Source organism: Ictidomys tridecemlineatus, chromosome 5 (genome assembly GCF_052094955.1).
Source record: "Ictidomys tridecemlineatus isolate mIctTri1 chromosome 5, mIctTri1.hap1, whole genome shotgun sequence".
Classification (NCBI taxonomy): domain Eukaryota; kingdom Metazoa; phylum Chordata; class Mammalia; order Rodentia; family Sciuridae; genus Ictidomys; species Ictidomys tridecemlineatus.
The window spans coordinates 187,254,252-187,270,694 of NC_135481.1; the positions used below are offsets into that span (position 1 = coordinate 187,254,252).

A 16,443-nucleotide genomic window follows, 5' to 3' on the forward strand; every position below is an offset into this window, starting at 1 on the left:
ACAACAGGGCTTTTTTACATTGTGTTTTTGATAATCAAGCTGTTTGTTGAAATGTGACCATGAACTAGGTCTTAACCTAGCCAATCCACAAATTTATTCAGATAACTAAATAACCAAGGAAGTGGAAAACTTCCATTCTAATTAACGCTTGTGTAATTCTTCTGGTCATTTCAACAATTTTAAAATGCTCCCCCGCCCCAAAGCAGCATCTTAAAGAAAAAAGGAGGAAAGGCCATCTCCTCACAGTGAAGGATCCCCCCCACCCCGCTTTTTTTCCCCCATAGGAAAAACCGCAATCAAAAAAGAGAAGAAAAACCAAACAACCAAATGTCACTTGACAAACAACTAATTAATGTCTTTTCATCTCTCCCACCTGGGAAAAGTCTTTCCCTTAGAGCGCTCTCAATCCCCTCCCCCTTGTAAAGGACAAATTTTTTAAAACGCCATTTCCAGACCAAGAAGCCATTTACAGACAAATGTCATTTTCCAGTTTTATCTGATTTGTGAATGTCTTTTTTCCTTTATTTTTTTGACAAAGCACTCTCAATGTGGTCAACTAACAGGAAAATGTGTGTGTGTTTTTTAATGGTTTATTGCGCGGGTGGGGGGTGCTGCTGGGGGGCAGCTGCTACAATTAATTCTCTTCTTTGCTTTTCAAAAAGCCTGCAAGTCTGGAAGGGAAAAAAGGTCATACTGTAAAATGACGTGTCATTTGGCTTCATTGGGCACTTTGCGTACTATCTTTTTTTTTTCTTTTTTTGTCTTATTTTATTTGATTCTCCTTCTCTTCCTTCCACGGCCAGGCCTGGCCCAGGACACGTCTGCTCCGCACACAGTCGGTCCTGCCCGAAACGCACCAAGTCGCGCCCAGTGGCCGACGCGCTCCCTCCTCCCCCCACCCCCCCCCACTCCGGCGCCACGACTCGCCCGTGCCCCCTCCCCCTCCCACTGCACCACCTTTACCGCTCTGGTCCTTTCCGAGGGGCTGATGTCACTCGCCCCCCCACTCTCCTCGGCCACTTCCCCCGCCAAAGCCTCTCTTTGGCGAGGCCCCCTCCGCCACCACGGCGCCCCCCAGCGTCACCCCCTCCTCTTCTCGCCCCTTTCTCCCCCTTGCCTTCTCCCAACAAATCACACACCCTACGGAGGCGGGTCCCCCTCCCTCTGCCCGCCACCCCATTTCCTGTCCCCGAAACCCTCTTTTTGTCGCAGTCTCAGGAGCCCCGTGGGCCTCCCCCTCCCCCTCACGCACCCAAGCCCCTGGCGTCGTGTAGGCCTCGCGGAAAGAGAGAGAAAGAGAAAGAGCAAAAGAAAGAAGGGGGGGGGCGAAAGAAAGAGAGTGGACGGGCCGAGGGAGGGGGACCCGCGCCGCCACGTCCCCCAGTCCCATTTTGGGCCCCCTCCCGACCGAATCCGCGCCCGGGGGTCCCCCTTCCGGCCTCGCCCCCCACAAACAGAGTCCAAGAGTGGGCGGCGGGCCCGGGAGCGCGCGCCCGGGGCGGGGGGCGGGCTCGGCGCTCGCGGCCTGCGGGGCGCCCCTCGGGGCCCCCGGGCCGGGCCGTAGCCGGCGCCCCCCGCCCCGCCCTTACCCAGCAGCAGCAGGCGGTGCGTGGCCCGGTAGACCTGCTTGTCCTTCTGCAGCTGCTTCTCGATCTTTTTGTTGGCCTCGCGCTGCGCCTTCTCCTCGTTGCGCTGGTCCTCGGTCTTACTGTTTCCGAGGCAGCCCATGGCGGCGGCGGCGGTGGGGCGCGGCCGGGCTGCGGCGGCGGCGGGGCCGGGCGCGGGCGGCCTCACGCGGGCCGAGAGGGCCGGGGCAGCGCCGGGCGGGCGGGCCGGGCGCGGGCTCGGCTCCTCGGCGAGGAGCGCGCGGGGCGGACTGCGGGGCGCGGGCCGCGCGGACGGGCGCAAAGGGGAGGGTGGTGTCGGTCGGACCGAGGGGCGCGCGCAGCTCCCCGCCCCTCGAGCCGAAGCCGAGGGGACTGATGGCCGCCGCCGGGCCGAGGCGGACCAGAGCAGGAGCTGCGGGAGCTGCTGCCGCCGCTGCCGCCGCCGCCGCTCTTATTGCCTCGGCCCGGGCCCGCAACCGCCCCGACCCAAATGCGGCGGGCGGGGGGAGGCGGGGGGAGGAGGAGGCGACGGCGAGGGGGGTGGAAGGAGGAGGAGGAGGAGGAGGGCTGAGGAGCAGCCGCTGCAGCGGCGGCGGCAGCGGGGAGGGCGGGAGCCGGCGGAGGGAGGCGTCCCCCCCGGGTGCCCGGGAAGGGGGGTCCCTCCGCCCGCACCCAGCCCGGGACGGGACGGGCCAAGGAGCCGCTCCCCCACCCCCCTGGCGCGGGCCCAAGTTGGGCCCTGCAGAGGGGAGAGAGGGGGCGTCTCCGAGCCAGTGACGACCCCTCGCACGACGCCAACGCTCCACCCCCCGGGCAGTGTCGCCCAGAGGCCCCCGAGGCCGCTGCTCCCCCTCCTCCCGCGGGCGCCGCCGAGGGGCCGGGGTGGGCGGAAGGGGAGGGAGCGCGAGCCCGGACTTAGGAAAATTTCGAAAAGAGAGAGACACTGAGAGAGCCAGAGAGCAGGGAGTGTGGAAAAAAGCGAGGCGAGCACGAACCAAAGAACGGAGCAACCAAAAAGGAAAATGTGTTCACACACACACACACACAAATACTAATAAAAATCCACACTACACAGCGATGGTGGTGTCTGGTGGCGGTGGCGGTGGCGGGGGGTATGGGGGTCTGACTAGATGAGCCGCTCCTCGCGCCCCCGGCGCCGGGCGCCATTGCCCGAGCCGAAGGCTCCACTAGCCCCAGAGCGCCCGCGGCCTCTGCGCTTGGTGCGGCCGCCCAAGTAGGAGAAGAAGGCGCAGCCCAGGAACACTCTGAAGCAGCAGGTCGCCCCAAACACGAAGCCGCAGCCGCGGCCCTGCTCTGTGCGCTTCTGCAGCAGGAAGTTGAGCACCCACGAGGGGCTGCGCACCGAGAAGACCAGGAAGACCACGAGGGGCAGGTGGGCGCTAAGTGCACCAGACTTGAGGGGCCCGGGCCGCCACACGACGCCCCCAACACGCGGTGCTGCGTAGTAGGCGTCGTCCTCGTCTCCGGAGTCAGTGTCCCACTCGGCCCAAGCCCTACTCGTGCCCCCGGTGGCGGCGCCCTCGCCGCCCCCGGCGGCGCCCTCCGCGGCGCCCTCGTCTTCGTCTGCGGCGGCGGCGCCCTCGGGGCCTCGGGCCTCCTCCTGGGCTTCTGGCACCTTCTTCTTCTTCAACATCTTCTCCAACTTCTTCCTCTCCTTCTCCTTCTTCTTCTCCTCCTTTCTCTTCTGCTCCAGCAACTTCTTCTCGATCTTCTTGCGCTCCTTGTCGGTCAGAAACTTCTCGGGGGGCGCCTCCCGCGCCTGGTTCTTCGGGGTCTTCGCGTTCTTCGGGGTCTTCCCGGTGTTCCCGCTCTTCCGCGGTGCGAGTGGCTCTGCTAGTGCCGCAGCCGCCGCCGCAGCTTCGGCAGCCACCTCGGCAGCTGCTGCGGCTGTCTTCTTCTCGCTCTCCGCCGCTCGGGCTTTGAGCTTCATGGCCATCTTCAGCATGGTGGCCAGGCCACCTCGGGGAGCCCGGCTCGCGTCTGGCCCGGGTGCCTTGCTTGCCCCCGGCCTCGGGCTGTCCGGCCCCTGTGCGCCCCGTGTCGGGGGGCTCAGCTGCGGTCTCCGCTGCGCTGTCCTGGGCCGCGGAGTGCGGCTGCACAGGCTTGGGGCTGCTAAGCTACCTACCTAAGAGTTAGCGCCAAAAAGGATGAGCAAACGAAAAAGGGGCGAGAACAAACCAAAAAGCACCCAACAACAGCGAGAAACCAAAAAGCACCAAGAAATGTCAAACAACTCAAAAAAAAAAAAGTGCAAAGGCGCGATGGCACGAGTTTGCAGTTACCCTCAGGCGCTCCTGGGTTTAGCTCTTGGGCACGCCAATGGAGAAGAGAAAAAGAGAAAAAGAGAGAATTGGGGGATGCCGGGGAGGCGCGGGGCAGGGCAGCAGCGCCCGGGCGCCCCTGCCCTGTCCCAGTCCCGGTGGCTCTTGCCCGCGCCGGGCGACTCGCACTTCCTCGGGTGGCCCCAGCGCTCCCCGACTTACATGTGAGTGAGGTGCACTCACACGCAAGGCAGTGCCTGCCTGCCTGCCGGCCGCCCGCCGCCGCCCCGCGCCGGGACAGGGGTTCGCTCCAGCCGCGGTGCCGCAGCCCCGAGCCAGAGAGCTAGAGAGCTAGCGAGCGCCGCGCCGGGCCAGCCACCTGACACAGCCCGCTCCGCGGTGCCGACGCGACTGAGTGTCCCCGCCGGGGAACGGCGCTTTCTAGCCGGCCTGATGACGCCCCAGCCTCTTCAGAGGACCGACCCAAAGCAGCGGCCCCTATAAACCGAAGGGGAAGCGCGAAAAATCGGCCCACCGAGGACGCGACCAAATGTGCCGCGGGGCGGCCCAGGGGTGCAGGCCGGTGCGGGGGCGGCGCTGGTGTGCATGGGGGGCGTGCTGGGTGTGGGGTCGGGGGGCACGAGCGCCCACAAGGTGGTGGGCACCCGACCCCGCCTCCCAAACCTGCCTCCCAATTTTCGGTGAGTGGTGTAGCCCTGGGCGGCGTGCAAAGTGTGCGACGCGGCGTCGCCTGCCGCGCCTCCTTACCTCCAGCCTCTGCCAGCGCGGGTTGCCCCCCACCCTCCCGCGCTTGGCTAGGGGCCGCAGCCCCCCTGGGCTCCTAGTGCCCAGGGGGGCTCCGATCCTCGCATGATAGGTGCCACGTGCGCGCAAAGCTATCCTTCCTGGAGCAGCAGGCGACGACCGACACGGAGGCCAGGAGCAGGCGGTGGTGGCGAGAATCAGGCGCATGGCGTCCTCCAGGTCCTCCAGGTGTGAGGGGCGGTGGCCCCGCCAGGGCGCCACGGGGTCTCTGGAACAGAGGGAAAAGTAGTTTATTGAACACAAAACTTATTGGAAGTTTGTTTCAAAACTCGAAAATGTCCTGTCCGCTCTCTGGTCTGCATTCTAGAATGTAGTAGAGAGAGCACTGGGTTAGGGTTAGGAGCACCTAGTTTGTATCCACTGGACCTGGGCCCGTTCTTCCTAGAGCCTTGCTGCCCCTTGGGCGTCTACTTGGGTACCATTCATTTATTCATTCATTCATTTAATAACTTTGCCCTATGCCCACCTTATGCCCAGATGAGTTGGTGAAACAAGTTGGTCAGGTCGACCCGGCCCGGATCGTGAATGGGACACAGCCCTACATGCCACTAAAGCCAGATCTGCAGAGTAACCACAGTCTCTCTTCCAACTGTAACTTTTCTTTGACTTCTGAAAAGAGTTCACAAAACTTGTTTGGGTTGGGGGCAAAATTTTAAAAGAAAGTCTATCTACAAGTGCAAACACAGCAAATAGTCCCCAGGGTATACAGGGGGTTTGCTGGATGCTTCCAGAGGCCTTGGGCAAACTGTTGGGTAGAGTTTTAAATTAGCTTTTAATATAGAAAGAAACTGCTAACCAAGCCACATGACAACTGAGGTCCTCCTTTCCCCTAGTTTGTCCAATTCAAAATAAGAAAAGGTGTGACAGATTAAGATCCATAAAAATTCTGATTAATATGCAACATCTTTAAGGACAACAAGCAATTCAAAGTCACCAAAGAATTCTTGGAATTAAGAACAGGAAGACAAACTTAGCCCTCAGACCCTCTCACTTGCAGGCTGGCCCTCCCTCATGGGTTCTGCCAGTCACTGACTTTGTCTCAAACTGCTGAAAAGTTGCTGGTCCCACTGCCAGACATATATCAGGTCTTTGTCACGATCTGATTATCACTCTCTCTCCATGCAAAAATATATTGTCTTTTGAGAAAAGCTCAAAGGAACTACTGTTCCAGGTTAATGCTTTTTCACCTAAACAGAAACAGATTAAAATATTTAACCAATACCCTGGATGTACTCATACAAAAATGTGACAGGAACCTTCCTATCAATGATTTCAAGCCTATTTGGAAAGATCATGACCCGCTTACATTCATCAACTCCATTAGCACCTACTTAAAGACAAGGCCTAAGTTTTACATCTTTGTATATTAAATAAAAACTTCTTGGTTGACTTTGATTCATTGACTGTCATTTTTTAAATTGATTAAGACTTGAGAGAGGAACTGGCCAGAAATTTTTGTTATGCTCCATTTGCTCAAAAGCATCTTCCTTCCTGCTTCTAATGTGGCAAAAAACAAATACATTATATTTAAAAGGCACAAGGTAAATAGTAACCAATACAACCTTGATACTTAATGCCAGTAAGCTACACAGTTATACAATGAATATAATGAAGAGTCTCCTTATGTGGAAGTCCCTGAGTTGGGCTACTGCCTTTCCTTTTTAGATAAATATCACATCTGAACTTTAAAAAGAGTGAAACTATCCCATGGCATACAGCAACACATGTTCTAGGCAAGGCACAATTGGGACTATTGTCCTAGAAATGTGTAACCCAAGGTCAGGTGTTATTTCTTCTAACTCCTAACCTAGCAAGCTATCCTTGAAAAAAAAAAATTAAAAAAATTAAGTGTAGGTTTCACTTATATATTATTATGACTAACTATGGATCGACAAACAAAGCATTTACTTTGTAAATAAATGGCAGCAGGTGGAATCGTGGGTTTACAGGTAAGCAAATGACACCAAGAGTTCTGAAACACAAGCTGGTCTGTGGTCTGTTGGGTTTTCTGTTTTCACTTGACACAAAGCAAAAGAGGAGATTTTACTTAACTGGTGTGGTCAGCTGGCACTATCTATAGTTTTTGCTCTAGTATTTGACCTAGCCAAACTCTAAAAGTTTTATTTTTTTTTTTTTTTAAGTTTTTCCTTGGAGGTTAATATGTGTGACTATGTCTTAAGAATTAGTAACTTATTTGGGGTCATTGCCATTTTAAGTGCCTAGTTTATGTGGTGAGAGTAGAGAGATCCATTAACATAATTCTTGTGCTGTCCAGTCTAGAGAGTTTTCCAGTCAAAGGGCCCCTCATTTGGCTCAGGGTGAGAATGGAATGTATGGAAACTTGAGGCTCCAGAGAAGGCTAGAAGGCCAGAATGTCCTTTGTATAAAATGTTCAGGGAGGACACAGGTCCCTCCTTGGCTCAGGTGACTTGTTTCATACCAAAACCACCAAGTTGAGATAATAACACATCCCTAACCTAAAACACTAGATCACTTAAAGATACAACTTAAACAGATGGTGTCATTCCTAACAGAAAGATGGCCCAACAACATTTCTTTCCAACATTCTGTATTTTACAGTAATGGAGTTTGAATTCTATAATCCTATGAGCTTCATATTTATTTACTGTGTTCCTTGGCTCCTTTGCAACCTCCTAAGTAAGAATGCCTAGTCTGCTTTTAGAAGCAACAGAATTGCTACAGCATAGAATCTTGAAAATATTATGCTTAATAATGTAATTCAGTTTTGAGACATGAGAGTTCTTCTTGGTCTTTCCTTTGTTGGGGTCATTGTAAACTATTTTCCACACACACAAATACCTAGGAAACAATAAATAGGTTTCCACTGAAATAGAAACTTTATCTATAAGCTTTTAATAATAGTATTTAGTGCTTCCACGGTGCTTTCTGTCTTCAAAGAACATTCTGCACTTTAATTAACTAGAATGACTGAAACTGCTACTGCAAATAAATGTTACTTGAAGCCCATTCCATATAGGAGATGAAAGCAGTTATTGTAAGAAGCATTTTTCTAGTCTCAGTTAATCCCTGCAAGAAGCTTCTATTACCTATGACCATAAGAGTTCCTTAAAAAAAATCAATATAGTGATCATCTAGTGTATTATTTTTTTCTTGTCATAGTCACTAGTTCATAAATTCAACCACAAAGTAAACTTAAACTTGCATTCAAAACTAAACATGATGTTAAACTTCATTTCAGAAGTCTTGAAATCAACTACATGGTCATATGAAATTTTTCTTAATATCCAACAATTAAAACTAATGTACGGGTGCAGTGGTCAATGTGCTTAAAACCATAGCACACAATATGAGGGTAATTGGGTCTTTCTGAAGCCTTCACTGATTGCTCTGTTGATCCAACAATACCTTACTAAATAAATAACAACAGGAAAATCACCTGGTTCAACCAGACAGGTGAAGCTGAGGTTCCAACAAAATTTCCTTGGATAAGAGAAACTTTAAATTGCACTTAATGGAAAAACATGGAAAAATATAGTTTAGCTCCAGCTATTTCCCTGACTTTTTATATTGTGTGGGACAGCTTCCCTAAAAGAAAGGCTGGGTTCTCCCTACCAGGTGGCTATCCACAAGCAGCAGCCTGCCATTGCACTGTTTCCACTAAATTTCTATTTGGCCAAACTTCAGTGTTTGCTGGGGAGCCCAGAAGCTATGCCCTCACTCCCTTGCTTGAGAGAGTTGGCAGCATGAATTGCACTCTGCCTGACTTGTGAGGAGTCCGCTCAACAACAGCAGAGCCCACATGGCACTGTGGCTTTCTGAGGTCTCTGAGAAAGTTACAGGCAAGAGAGAATCGTGCAGCCAAAGCAACAAGCATTTGCAACCAGGCTGGGAATCAGATGAAAAGGGGATGTTTTTTGCACTGCAAACTTCAGTTCTATCCATAGTCATGTCTGGGGTCTCTGTACACTGCCCAGTACTGGGAAAACTGCCTCAGCCCACTTTCTTGAACATTCCTCTCAGTTGCTTTAGTCCCTACTACCTTCTCAGGTTACAACTTCTTTTGTGCTAATTACACCAAAAAAACTGAAAGAATGTCGTTGACTTTACAAAGAACACAAAGCAGACTTGCTTTATAAACTAAATATAGCCAATTTCTTTCAGAAGGCAGAGGACTCGGCCTTCAAACACTTTGTACAGTGTGGACTAATTGCAGATGGCCAATTCATTTATTAGGATCCAGGCAACAGAAGGGCCATTTACTGGGAGGACATGTTTAAAATGTGTGCTGCTCTGGAGGGATATTTACATGAAAAGAGAAGGTCTGAATGATGATGAACTTTTTTTTTCCCCCCAGCACTTAATCTTAAATTAAGACGTATCTAGGATGACAAGTTAATTTAAACTACCACGGAAAGAGAAAAGAAATGGGCACCACTGACCATGGAAAGCAGTACCTATACTACTCAGGTGAAAATATAAATGAAATGAAAAGAAGATATGACTTCTCATTCTGGAGGCCTACAGCTACAGAAGATGTTTTTCCAGCCTGTTCTCCTTATATGAGAAATTGCCTTTTAAGAGAATTGACCAAGAACCAAAAAAAGTAATTAATAGCAATAACAATAATAAAAGGCAGAATTGGGAAGGGCACATTATCCCTATTAGCCAATCGAATTATGGATCCCCTCCCCAACTCCCCAGAAATCCCCTAAGGGCTAATAGGTGAACAGTAGCAGCTTGGAATGATTTATTTTTTCTAAGGAACATTAAATACTGAATTGCTCATGCTGAAAAAATGCTACAGCTGTCATCCATGGGGCCGAATTTTGGACACTGGCTAGAGTGACAGGTGTACTCATTGTATGCCCAGCTTGGCTGAAATTGTGATGCCTAACTCAAATTTTTTCCCAATTAACTGGTGGTGACTCTAGAGCCAACCAGGAAAGAGCCTTTGCCATAGGCACAGATGAACATGTGTGCTGAGGCTTCACAAAAAATGTCAGTGTTGGGGGAAAATGGAGCTGAGGCTGCCTGATCAAAGAACAAGAAAATGGAGGTGGACCTGCAAGGAAAAGCGGGAAAAGAAATCTAATGTGACCAAATCCTCCTAGGTTCTAGGGTAAACAGGTCTTTCCTACAGTTGGACTCTTGGAGGATTTTGGTGATAGAAGCAAGCCCAGAATTCTAGGAAATGTGTCACCAAAATTGGTATTATTAGAAGAAGGGACACAAAGCCAGAAATGCAGAGTCTAATCTGTAACATACTAATTATACCTATTTTTATCTCAGAGTTGTAATGACATAATACCAAGAAATAAAGACTCTGGAAAACTGACCTTTCACCTATGGAAGATATGAACACCTTGAGGGTAGGGGTACAAGGCGAAGCTTTCACCAGCTCCCTATGGGACCTGAGGTGAGGAATCAGCAGTCACACACAAAGGTGGCTGACCTTCCTGAGAATGTGGCAATGGGAGGAGGGAGGGTGGGGCGGAACACCACACCTTGGGGTAGTGGATCCATGTCTGCATACTGGCACCAGGTGACTCTGAAATGTCAAAGATGAGCCAGAGTACAGGGCCCTGGTCAGGAAAAGGAAGCAAGAAGATGCATCTGGGTTGTATCAAGTCAGGAGAGACCCTAGAGGGAGCTCTTTGTGTTCACTGCATGGGCAACAAAGGCCCTAGACCCCTATCTTGAGTCAAGATGGTGCCAGATGGCTGAACCATACTAACAAAGTTGATATGCAACTTTGGGACCAAGAGACATCTGCTCTTTAAGTTAAATGGATATTCCATTTACTTATACCTGTTAAGGGCAGCCCGAAGTCTAAAAGCCCCCAAATCAGTGTTACTTAACCCAGGCCACTGAGAAGCACCTCAGAACAGGATGACCTAAAGTTGTTTCAGCCTGAAAAGTGAATTTCTTAAAGTCTTCTATTAATTTTAACCAGTGATTATTTTAAATATACCATTGCAATAATGCCATGAGTTAGTTGAAAGACTATTAAAATTGTTGACTGGTGTGATCCTCGAGTAGACTCAACTATTTTAATTAGAGTGGAAAATACTTTTATATTTCATTAACTTTGAACATTCTTAAATGTGTTCAATAAATGTGTATTTCTTAACTTGGCAAAATTACGCATCTACTAGATTTATTGGGTGGAGAGTAAAGAACGCATAGAGAGGGGGAACTCTGTCTGAAAAACAAAGGAAGAAAGGGAACTAAGATAATGATTAAAGAATAGAAGCCTACCACAAAATATTTAGTTTCTTTAAAATGGATGCCAAAGAAAGAAGAGATTTTGAGAGAAAAAATATAGATGCATAATTTCTAAAAACTGGAAAGCAAAACAACAAATTTGCAAATGAAAAAAAAAAAAAGAAGCCTGAAAACCACAGAGAAACAAATATACACACACACCCCTGTGGTTCACAGTAATTGAACCCTTGCTAACCTTCCTCCCAATACCTAATGATTCTGTAAAATCAGCCAGCTGTCACTCTTTTCCTTTCAGAAACGTGTCATTGATTTGTTTAGCAAAGATCCATTATTAGAATTCTAAGTTCTGCTTAATGGGACTAGTATTAAATCTAAGTCATCAATTCTTGACCCTTTTTTCCCCTGGAATTCTCAGTGCATGCTAAACTGCTAAAAACATGTTTTCAGGGTATTGTGATTGCTAACATAAAAATAAAGGATCAAGACTGGCTTTAGAGGTCTGTACCCCAGAGGGAAGTGAAGTGAGATCGATCAGGAACAGTGTGCGGGGAACTATGACTGCTCTCCTTTGGACTGAGCTGTCTGCAAACAGAAACGACCTGCACGAGTGCCATAAAGCCCTTACCCCTCTTTTACCTCCCTTCTTCCCACCTGCCTGGCTTTTTACTGCATTGAGTGATCTCAGGCTGGGGGGGGGGGGCAGTTTTAAGAGTCCAAATTGTCTATGAAGATGAGGAAAAAGAGAAAAAATTAATTATCTACTCTCAACATTGGTGACTTTGAGATAAAGATGGGGAGGGGTGATTAGCTTTCTCAAGGAAAGAAATCATGGACATTTTCCTTTTTCTATAAAAGAAGACTTCTCATCTTTATTTTTCACTAGCTAGATTGAGCTGGTTGTAACCTAAGACAAAATGAAGGTGGGTGGCTTCAGCCTCCTTTAAATTCTAAGATGGCTGCAGGCACTACACAAATCTTGATTCGGATAATGATGTTGCTGAGGGTCTAGCCATAAAGATTCTTCTCCCCATTGTTTTTTTTCTCTGCTGTGGCTGCAGCTGCGTTAGAGACCTGCCTGCTCCTTCGTCCCCACCATCCCCATAGCCCCTCTGCAGGGACTTGGGATGGCTACTGCAGAGGAGGCACCTTATCTCGGCATCTGCTCCCTTCCTCGCACTCACTGGCTTGGAGATCTGGTTCTGTGATTCCCTCAAAGAAGTTTACCTCAGCATTTGGGCTATGCTAGGGTGGCTTGGGGGTAGCGGACTGAATGAGCTGGTGGACTCAAACATTCAGGCAAACTGGTTGATTTGTAGACAAAACATCCAGATGCTTTTTCATAATTGAACTTTCAGCCAAACTGACTAAATGCTTTGGTGTCAAGACGACAAAAGCTCAAGTCAGAAAAGGGCACCAGAAGAGGAAATGTGTAGCCGAAGAGCCCTAAGAAGAGCACGACATGCTACAGATTTCTAGCAATGAAAATATGAGTTTTTAGGTTGTGCTTAAATGACTCAAAATTTACAAGAGTGAAGCGACAAATGAAAGAGTGGGTCTTTGGGGTTATATTATCCTTATTTATTCGGCTTTGCTGCTGCCAGGAAGCAGCTGAGAGCCCTTCTTTTCTGTGCACTATAGAATGTAAATGGTTTAAATTAAGAAGCCATCTAATCTCAACCAATATTAATTCTGACATGATAAATGAGACCAGTTCTTCACACATGATTACAGTCCCTACTACCTCACATTAGCAGGTCACCTTACTGTTTCTCAAAAAACAAAATGCCTACTTATTTTTAACATGGTACACATCCTAAATACTTTTCTTATTCGGATACTGCAAATACAAAATCTGTTAACATGGACTTCCTCTGACCCCCAAGCTGAATACACCTCTATAACTGATTTTGTGTGGATTTCCCCCTCTTTCTCTAAACTACAATCCTTCTACATTGAAGCATCCAAGCAGCCCGAAGGCCAGGATAACCAGGATGCCGCCTTGTAGCCTTCTGTCTCTGGACTGAAAAGCCAGCCTCAATATTGCTTTCCATGTAGAGAAAGGAAAAAAGATGGGTTCTAACATGTTTTAAAAGTGTTTTCCCCTAAACTGGTCCATTAAAATCAGCGAGATCACCGTTTCTCCACCTCTGTGACAGGCAGAATCTCTGTGCACGGGGACAGGGACACATGTGTGATGGGACTTGGCTCGGGCAGAGAGGCTGCAGTTGTTCTGGGGAGAGAGCTGTTTGCCTGCAGTGCTGCCTCACCGGCTCCAGGACCACTCCTCCCTGTAAGACTCTGCAGATGTTGTATTCTGCTTGTTAATCCTCTGATTAAGTGTAGAAATAAAGTGGCTTTACTTGTAAATGTCCATAATTCACCTACCACAAAGCCCTAAGTCCCTGCTGTTTCATTATCAGCTGCCCGTTAATAACAATCAAAATTACAAGTGTCTTAGCAGCCTGGCAATTGAGTGAGGGGGAAAAAGGAACCCCAGAAAAATCACAAAATCACAACTGTTTGGGGAGGTTGCTGCACGGTGTGCCTCTAGGGGTGGGGGGTGGCAAATCCCGACAGTTAGGGTTGAATTCAGGGCTGGGGCTATCCGAAGCCGACAGCGCTTCTAACATAGACACTGCGTGTACCTCGCCACCACACAAAGGCAGCTGAGCCGAGCGGGCTCCAGCCGCCTCTCCTGCTCTATGCAGTCCTCGGCAGAGGCTCTCAGCACAGCCTGCAGTCTCTGCTGCATGCAGGAAGGAGCCCTAAAACCGGGAAGGGAGGCAACAGAAAGCCCCAAATGATGCACCTTCTATGTCTATTTCTTCCTTTCTGTTCTCTTCCTCCCTAGGATCCCACAGCTGCCTGATACTCTTTCCTTACTTTCTCATTCCAGAAGCCAAGCCTCCTTCCAGCTCTGAGACAGTGTAGGATTCACTTTTATTTCTCAGACATACAAAAAGACCCACTGGAGCAAGTAAGCCACTGGTGCCTATGCCTGAGACTAGAATAAGATTACAGATCAGAGATGGAAGGGGATGCGGGGGCCTTCCCTCATTCTTGCCTGGGTTGAGTGTGACCTCTTCACATCTTCTCCAGCTCTTTCCGCAGCACTAAAACACTGCCTCTGTATGTCCCAATGTCAGTCCCCAGGCCTGCTGGCTTAACTCTACCTCTAGCTCCAAGGCCCTTGAATGTCTACAAGAACCATGCATCTGACTTAGCACCTGACATTAAAGAACAGGATTTCAACAATGGGGTGTGTGAAAGCCCTCTAGCCGGGGTTGCTGAGGTCTGGCCTGTGGGTAGGAAGCACATCTTCCTGCCTCCTGAGGGGAAAGGGAGTAACCAGCACCAGCAAGTTGCTCCTCTTTGCCCTTCAGGCCCTTTCTGTCACAGCAAGGTGGCCCGAAGACCTGGCTGGTGCTGTTTGGAGGATAGGGAAGGTTTGGATTCCCTCCAAGCACACCCATCACTCCTCAGTGACAGGCGCTTTGTACTCTGCACCCCACATCCCCTTCAGAGGCCCCCTCCTCTCCCCTACCACAAGCCTCTCTGTAAAAACCAAACCATCTTGTTCTTTCATCATAATTAAAAAGCTGTCAGGGAAATGGCACAGCTGCTTTGGCTGCTGTTGAAATGACCCTCTCTCCATCCCTCTTCCCATCACTCACTGGCTAAAGTGGTCCTTTTTTCTGCTTGAAATCAGGCCCTTTGGTGATGGGAATTGCAGCTGGAAGCAGAGCATTCTAAACAGAATCCTAAGCTTGGGAGGATAGGGAGAAATCCGTGTTTTGCGCCGGCCTCTGTTGGCAGCAAGGTGCTGCCGAGGCCACTTTCACCGGGGAACCGGGAACCGGAACCGTGGTGGTGCTGCTGCCGCCGGGCTTCAGCTCCACGCAGGGTCTCCTAATTACAAGTCACTGTCAGGGCACATGATTTAGCAGAACTTAGAGGCTGACTCTCCCTGCTGACTTAGCTAAGGGATAGGAAGAAGGTATTTTGAAGGAAGTGGAGAGGTTTGATCTGGAAGATAAAATCCAAGTGCCTCTCATGCTCCGAGAGAGCTGTGACTGCTTGTCTAGTGTCGTGGGCAGCCTGCCTGCTTGTGTGTGAAATAAAGCCATAACTTATATGCATAGCTGATCACCCTGCTCCTAGATGAGTGTCACCAAGCTGTACAAGGGGCATGTTTGCTGTACACAGTGGACGCTGCAGTATTTAGGGGTCTGTCTGGAGTTTCATCTTATTTCATGATGCTGTTATTCTAATCCCGTTAGCCAACATCGAACATCCTGAAAAGCGTGTTTCAGGTGGGTAACATTAAAAAAGGCAAAACAAAAGAATCTACCTCCCGAGCAATATTGAACTCTGCTATTAGAACTCATAAGGACATATGCAAATACATATTACTAGAGGGAATCATAATATTCATCCTAGCCTTCAACTGCTTTTATTTTAACGAAACCTATGTCTGGAGCTTTCAATATTAGTTTAATTTCCTTTTCCTAAAGACCATGCATCTTGGAAAGGCCCCTTTTAAGCTACACTGGGGAGCTGGATTGGTAGGCTGCTGGGTTCCTAAAAGGGCATGCCAACATCTGGAAAGGTAACGGCAAACCAGGCCTCCCTCCACTGGCTCACTGGCTCACTGACAGCTCCCAGCAACTCAGGACTGAGGTGTGAAGTCAACCCCAAGGCTGCTGGGCACCAGTGTCTCCAAGGTGACAACCACAGGACAGTAGGGGGCTGATCGTTCAGCAGCTGTGTGCTGGTCTGATCCCCTGTTCCCTTCTCCCAACATCCCCAGATCTTTCTTTTTATTTATTTATTTTTTTAAAGAAAGCAGAGCAACCATACAGTACTCGTGCTTCTTTTATTTCCTGACTGTTCTGTGTGTCACAGCCCTGGATGTTGAGAAGCCTGGGGCCTGTCGTTACCAGCCTAAGCGGAATGAGAAAGGCTGCACTGAAGGGAAGCAACTGGGACCCAAAAGCAACACCAAGGGACTGCTGCTTTGGGGGGATGCAGGGGTCCCTGTGTCCTGGGTCACAAGGAGGAAAGCCCACTTACTGAATTGGGTGTGCTCGACAGACATAGCCCTGGGCAGAGGAAAGGGGAGTATGGAGGGCAGGTGACTGCCCCCAAAGCACTCTCCCCATTCCACCCAATGTTCTCTTTTTGAATTCTCCTCCTAAAGACCCGTTATTAAAAATGTGACTTGCTCAGCTTTTTACCTCACAGAGCTCTTTATTAAAATGCAAATGTCCCTTAAGAGTAACCCTCTAAGCCTTTGCCAGCTAATGGGATTAACTGAACAGAACACAGCCCCTGCCGGGAGGTAAGGAGGCCTGGGGCCAAACCTCCCCTTCTCGAATTGGCCAAGGACTCATCCCTAAGCACCCAGAACACAAGATTCAGGCATTTCTCTTTCAGTTCCCTTTGGGGGTGGTGCTTTTCAAGGAGAAGCTAAATTTTAATAATGTTACCAATCTGAATTTCATTCCTTGTTGAACAAAACT

At 49.5% G+C, this 16,443-nt stretch overlaps 2 protein-coding genes across 10 annotated transcripts in view; both read right to left on the minus strand.

Annotated features, from left to right (window-relative positions):
* The window catches only part of LOC101971027 (guanine nucleotide-binding protein G(s) subunit alpha), a 61,135-nt gene that overhangs the window by 14,953 nt on the left and 29,739 nt on the right, over positions 1 to 16,443 (minus strand). For 4 of the 9 annotated variants that reach the window (XM_078051869.1, XM_078051868.1, XM_078051867.1 and 1 more), the window contains exon 1: positions 1,590 to 1,734. The exons of the other annotated variants lie outside the window; for them this stretch is intronic. In XM_078051869.1, the coding sequence (XP_077907995.1) occupies positions 1,590 to 1,728 (139 nt within the window). In that variant the 5' untranslated portion in view covers positions 1,729 to 1,734. Of the gene's footprint in view, positions 1 to 1,589; positions 1,735 to 16,443 lie in introns of those variants that run through there. 9 annotated transcript variants of the gene reach the window in all.
* LOC101967288 (neuroendocrine secretory protein 55) overlaps positions 1 to 16,443 on the minus strand; it is a 49,441-nt gene that overhangs the window by 2,236 nt on the left and 30,762 nt on the right. The gene's annotated exons all lie outside the window — the stretch shown is intronic.